Below are 6,673 nucleotides of genomic sequence, written 5' to 3'. Positions count from 1 at the left end.
AGTCCGTCCTCACTGTCTGTGGATGAATAATACATAGTCATCAAGGTTCTGTCTCCACCACAGGTGTGTTTCCCAGACTTCAGACCTGCACCCCCAGCATCCCCACCTGTCACTCCCTCCTGCTGCATGTAGGGAGTTTTTAGGATCTACTTCCAATTCCCCATAACCACTGCCTTGTGAATGTCACCACTCTTTTTAGAAGGCATTCAGACTCACTCTTCTTCACCAGGATGCTTCCGGGCTTCCTTTGGGTTTCAGCTCAGCCCTTGCCTCCTGTCAGAAGTGCTCTCGTGCCCTTCCCCACATTCACATACACACGCACACATGTACACATACACTCTGGGTTTATTCTCATCTCTGTGCCTTCCACACAGCCCCTGCCATTAACTGGACTATGGTTCACTGTAATTCTTGTTATTTTTTTTTTTTTTTACTTCACTAGATTATGAGCTTCCATTGGGGCAGGATGAGTGTTTTGTCTTTCAAGACCCCTAGTATGTATCAAGCACTTGAAAGTAGCTTCTTTCATAATGACTAGGTTTGGCTCTGACTTGCAAATATCATTAAAGCCAGAAAAATCCAGAAACAAGGCAGGTAGAAAGGAGAGGATGAGCATTCATCTCTTGGATTATCACACGGTCTGAATAACTGGATGTAATTTCTGATTGGAAATATGCAGTGCCTGGAGCTCCAAAGGTGGAACTTTCTCGGAAGCCCAAGTCCAATGACCAAATTCATGCCTCCCCAGATCTTCACTGAGTCTTTACAATGTGTTTCATCCTAAGAGTAGGAAATGGATCCTTTCTCCCCAGCCCTCAAGTGACCCTAAACTCACCTCTGCCAAATACAGGAGGGCTCTTCCTTTTCCCTGGGTCTCAGCATTACCGAATGTTCTTTCACTGCCTCTGAAAGTGTCATTATAGCCATCCTACAAAAGACACTAAAGGGAAAATGAGCTCCACTGAGGTTTTATCCCTCGGTAATAAGTAGAAAGCAAGCTATTCCCTCATGGGGTCAATTATCAGACCCCTCTGCAATGTCTTCTCATTAGACCTTCAGGTCAAAGTGAAATCAGTGTTCCAAGGAAGACTCACAGTTCCTGGTGACCATAGTTTCCACCATTTTCTTGTCACAGTTATGATTTAACCAGTCAGTCTCCATCTTGGTATGGAATCTGGAGGTTCCATACAAAGAACAGCTTTGACAGAACTCTACCCTCACAAAAACATACAAGAAATAGAACAGTGTTGGGGCGCCTGAGTGGCTCAGTTGGTTAAGTGTCCAACTTCAGCTCAGACCATGATATGGTTCATGAGTTCAAGCCCTGCATAGAGCTCTGTGCTGACAGCTCAGAGCCTGGAGCCTGCTTTGGATTCTGTGTCTCCCTCTCTCTCTGCCCCTCTCCTGCTCATGCTTGGTCTCTCTCTCTCTCAAAAATAAATAAAAACCTCAAAAAATTAAAAAAAAGAAGAACAGTGTTGAAGGTGATTTACTGGCATGTCAAGTTTTGTGGATATATTAGTGAAGAAAAAAGAGAACAATTTCTGGGAAAACATGTCATTGGAAAAATGAAGCAGTCCTAAAGAAGACGATGGAAAAAAAAAACACACACTTTTTTCTTCCAACAATAATTTGAAGGCTCTCCTTCAAAATATTCCTATTGATTCTGATGAATTCTTTAAATTTCCTATTTTTTCCCTACAAATATATGAAAGACCGGTGTTGTGTACCACTTCATTCAGGGTGTTTCAAGCACTGTAAAATACAACAACATGTATATTAACTTGTTTTCTATTCACGATTCTTATAGAAAATATCTTAGAAATTTCTTGATATGGTAGCAAAGCGATGGGGTCACATCTTTCATGTGAATGTGGTTACGCAGCATGGCTCAAGAATGCACAAGGTTAGGAAGAAGGACTTCTCATCTCTATTTATGGAATTTGGTGACTTGGAATACTTTATAAAAATAAATTCATATTAATGACAATTATGTAAGATATGTTTATTTTTAACCACTGAAAATTATCAGAAGATTTTTTTCCTTCACGTTTCTCTTGAGTGCAGTACTATTACAGAAACTTATTGTTAAGAGATATTTTATATGCTGCTTTGAATACGCAATTTCATCTAGATTGTCTATTTTTCCTCCGTGAAAACCAACCTGTTTTTAGTATCAGCAACACTTGGCAAGTTTACTTTTCAGATATAATCTTTGGTTCATCTGCTCACTTTTTCTGGACATAAAATTTTTTCTATGAGAAAACGCATAAATTAGCAAGAAAGGAGAGTGACTTAATTTGCTTTAAGGAAATGAAATGTTGGGGCACCTGAGTGGCTCAGTTGGTCAAGTGTCTGACTCTTGGTTTTGGCTTAGGTCATGATCTCATAGTTCGTGAGTTTGCGCCCTGTGTCGGACTCTGTGCTGACAGCACAGAGCCTGCTTGGGATTTTCTCTCTCTCTCTACCTCTCTCTGACCCTCCCCTACTCATGCTCTCCACCTCTCCTCTCTCTCTCTCTCTCAGAATAAATAAATAAAGCTTTTAAAAAAGAGAGAAAAGAAATGTTTAGTCTGTATTTGCCCTTATCCAGGTGTTAAGAAATCTAGAAATTGAAAAAGTTGAATGACAATGGTGCCCTCATTTTTAACCTAACAGAATAGCCTTTACCGTGGACTTGAATCATAAAGCGTTGTCGTACTGTAACCCAAGTGAATGTCCAGTTAGCAAATGGGCACCATAGCAGCAATGTGGAGGGACATATTGCACAGTCTGTATTCTCTGATTCCAGTAAGTTTGTCGCTTTCCGAAACAAGAAAAAATTTCTTCGCCCTGCTCTTTTTTCAAATGTATCACAAGAAAAGTATAAAGAGTTGGGCTAAGGCAAACCCTTTGGGACACTTGGAGAAGTAAGTACACTTTTAGATTGGCAGGATCATTTTTAAACCTTTTGATTTGTTTTCCTTCGGTATGGAAAGTTATATAATACTTAATTGATAAGAGCAAGTGTTCATATGTGGGAGCGCAGCTTGGATGGGACATACGCCCTCCACTCCTGTGGCTTCTGCTGCCTTCCTGGTGCATTTCTCTTTCCAACACCTATTCCTCCAAACTTAGGAAGCTAACCTGACCATTTGAATCCTGGCTGCCCACGGAACAGGAATAAAATTTTCTGGCAAGGCTATAGTGAAGCCATGAAGTATAATCATTCATCAAGCACAGTTTTTGTTAGATAATTTCTTGTTTCCTTATCTTCTTTTGTTTGTGTTTTTATTTATGCTTAATTTGGCCCATGTTCAAAATCACTGGGTTCGGTTTCGGAGGCTGTGGAGGACTTAAGTTTGTATGCAACTGCATCCGAAGCCTCCTCTCCACTTCCAGGTGCTTTTATCAGCGGCCCTTTAATTTAACTGGTTTCCTTGGTAGGAATCAAACTCTATTCTTATGGCAAATATTGGTATAGAGCAAGTCTAGTACCCGCAGTCACTAACATGCATCTTATCTCTGTTGGTTGTGGAATCCTAAACTCAGACTTCTGAAGCAAAGATGTCCCAAGTTCACTTAGCGTGCCTTCTGCCAAAGGAGTCCCAGGGGATAAACAGCTAAAGTCCCCACTTAACAGAGATGTTGCAGATACCCATTGACGAGACCCCGTCCCAGTGAGTATCTATCAAAATCCAACCTCGGTGTGGAACTTCCTATACTTTTATCAAAAAAAAAAAAAAAAAAAAAAAGATGACTGCAAAATATTTCCCAGATAGGGACTTCTTTTGCCTGTATTAAATTCCCTTAAATTTTGTTTCATATATACTATGACTTTAAGAGGTTATTTACATTTCGCCTATTGAATTCACCTTTCCTTGTTTTTCATGACTTACACAGTTTTGTTGCTTTGGGTTTCTTTTCCCCCTGGAAGGACGCATGTGATGTAAGCTGAGCAGTTGTTTAGTGTTTTGTGTGCCTTTGGGGTTTTGGGTCTCTAAAGAAACTATTATACACCTGGTTTGGGTCATTTTATTGGACTATCGAAGAAGAAAATTTATGCACGTAGGATAAAATTGCTTTTTTCACACCAAAATTTTTGTGCATGTGTTTTATAAAGATAAATGTGTCAATTATGATAGAAACTTAAGGCAATTTGCACCGGATATGGCAAAGACAGGGAAGTTTCTTAGAGCTGTTTGGTTAAAAAATCAAATGAATCATGTTATTTAAAACTGCCATTTCCATAGATGCAAAGAAGACTTTTGTCTTAAAGAAAGTGAAGATGCTTAGCCCCAGGAAGGCAAGCAATAACTAACATTCCTATCTGTGTGTATCTGTGCACTGAAGTGTGTAGGCATAAACAGTATCCTACATGGTAGTTTTCTTGGAAACATGTCTGGCAACAGGAATCATTTAGTCTTACTAAATGTATATGCTTATTATTCTAACGAAGAGTTAATTACTTAGCTAAAAATAAAAATACACTTCACTTCCTTAAGTATTATTATTATTATTATTATTATTATTATTTAAGATATCTGCTTCCCAGAGCCCCTGGGTGGCTCATTGAGTTAAGCGTCTGACTCTTGGTTTTAGCTCAGGTCATGATCTCATGGTTTGTGAGTTTGAGCCCCACATTAGACTCTGTGCTGGCAGTGTGGAGCCTGCTTGGGATACTCTCTCTCTCTCTGTCTCTCCTCTGCTTATGCTTTCTCTCTCTTTCTCTCTCTCTCTCTCTAAATAAATTAATTTCAAAAACTTAAAAAAATATCTGCTTCCCAAAAAAATCTAATCAGGTAATCCATGATTTGTAATGAAATAGAAAAGTTTTCCAAGATCTATTCTCTGATTGAGGCACCTGGGTGGCTCAGTCGGTTAAGCTTCCAATTTCAGCTCAGGTCATGATTTCACGGTCTGTGAGTTCGAGCCCCGTGTCGGGCTCTGAGCTGACAGCTCAGAGCCTGGAGCTTGCTTCAGATGGTGTCTCCCTTTCTTTCTGCCCCTCCTCTGCTTGTGCTTTGTCTATCTCTCAAAAATAAATAAACATTAAATAAATAAAAGATCTAGTCCCTGAAGCACATGACCAGCTTCTGAAACAATGAGTGAGTTTTCCTTTAATGACAACTGTTCAGAAAAAAGCAAGCAAATCAACCCCATAATAAAGTTCTTGAGCATATATACATCAGTATTAATAGCTATGCCTTAGAGTATTAATGTGTTATCCTAGATATCAGGGAAAATAACGAAGAGAACAGACAGAAAGTTCAGTGTGACAAAGAACCATGTATAGAGTAGTTTCCCTGTTTTAATCTGTTAGAGAAATAATAAGATAGTGGGAGAAGTGTGGCTCAGAATTAACCTCCAAACGTGTTCAACGTTTTCCAAAGATGGAAGAGTTTTCTGATCGCATTCTTCATGTCCTTGTTTCTCAGACTATAGATGATGGGATTGAAGAATGGGGCAAGGACAGTAAACATCAGTGCAATCGCTGTGTCCAAGACTGGGGGGTAGGTGGCATTGAATCGCAAGTACATAAGGGACACACTGCCAAAGAAAATCAGGAACACAGTAAGATGGCCTGCACAGGTAGAAAAGGCCTTTTGCCGGCCTTCAGCAGAGGGGATCCTCAAGATCACAGTAACAATTCTGATATAGGACAGGGCAATGATTAGGACGGTAATGATGATGGTCACAGCATGGATCACATCTTCAACCAGAATCATGGACGTGTCTGTAGAGGCCAGGCTCAGCACGGGGACCAAGTCACAGAAGATCTGATGGATTTGGTTGACGCCACAGAAAGGCAGTGTGGAAATCATTACAATCTCAGGAAGCAGGATTAGGAAGCCAAAGATGCAGGAGCTTGCAGAGAGCTGAGCGCACAGCTAGGGGGTCATGATCATCTGGTAACGGAGAGGGTTGCAGATGGCAACGTACCTGTCAATGGCCATGGTGATGAGCAAGATTCCCTCTGTGTTTCCCAGGGAATGGAAGAAGTACATCTGCAGGAGGCAGCCAATAATGGAGATGGTTTTCTTCTCACTGATGAGGTTGGAGAGCATCTTGGGAATGGTGGAAGTGGTGTACCAGATCTCCAGCAAGGGGAAGATGCTGATGAAATTGTACATGGGGTTGTGGAGATGGGTGTCCAGCCGGACAGCGAAGAAGATCAATAGATTCCCAATGACAATAAAAGTGTAGATGAAAAGTAAGGGGAAGAAGTACAGGAGGCCACCATTCTGGAGCAGCGGGAAGCCAGTGAAGATAAATTCAGTCACTGCTGACAGGTTTCCACTCTCCATATGCCCAGCGGATCTCCCTATGAATGAAGGAAAGGGCACACACCAGCTCACAAGGAGGCGGAGAAGAAAGAATGGTGTACAACTAAACAACTTGAATGAATAACAAGAAATAACTTGAAGGTTTTGGTTTTTCCTAATTTCACACTCTTGCGCATGTTGTCTAGTATTTGACATTTTTTTCTCACTCCTTCAGAGGCACAATAACAGAAACAGCTGTCTCCAAATGTTTTTTAAGTTTTTTATTTATTATTTATTTTTGAGAAAGACAGAGAGAGTGGGAGCAGGGACGGGGCAGAGAGAAAGGGAGCATCTCAAGCAGGCTCTGTGCTGTCAGGGCAGAGCCTGATGCGGGGCTCAAACTCATGAAACCATGAGATCTTGACCTG

The 6,673-nt window shown here is 40.8% G+C and overlaps 1 protein-coding gene across 1 annotated transcript; it reads right to left on the bottom strand.

The window, feature by feature from the left end:
• Positions 1-5,339: 5,339 nt before the first annotated feature.
• Positions 5,340-6,287, bottom strand: LOC120241423 (olfactory receptor 6K3). The gene is given in 1 exon segment (XM_039246521.1): positions 5,340-6,287. A coding segment is annotated over 1 exon segment (948 nt).
• Between the last annotated feature and the right edge of the window lie 386 nt (positions 6,288-6,673).

Source organism: Hyaena hyaena, unplaced genomic scaffold (genome assembly GCF_003009895.1).
Source record: "Hyaena hyaena isolate Hyena2069 unplaced genomic scaffold, ASM300989v1 scaffold_281, whole genome shotgun sequence".
NCBI lineage: Eukaryota > Metazoa > Chordata > Mammalia > Carnivora > Hyaenidae > Hyaena > Hyaena hyaena.
This window is presented reverse-complemented; position numbering and strand designations above follow the sequence as displayed.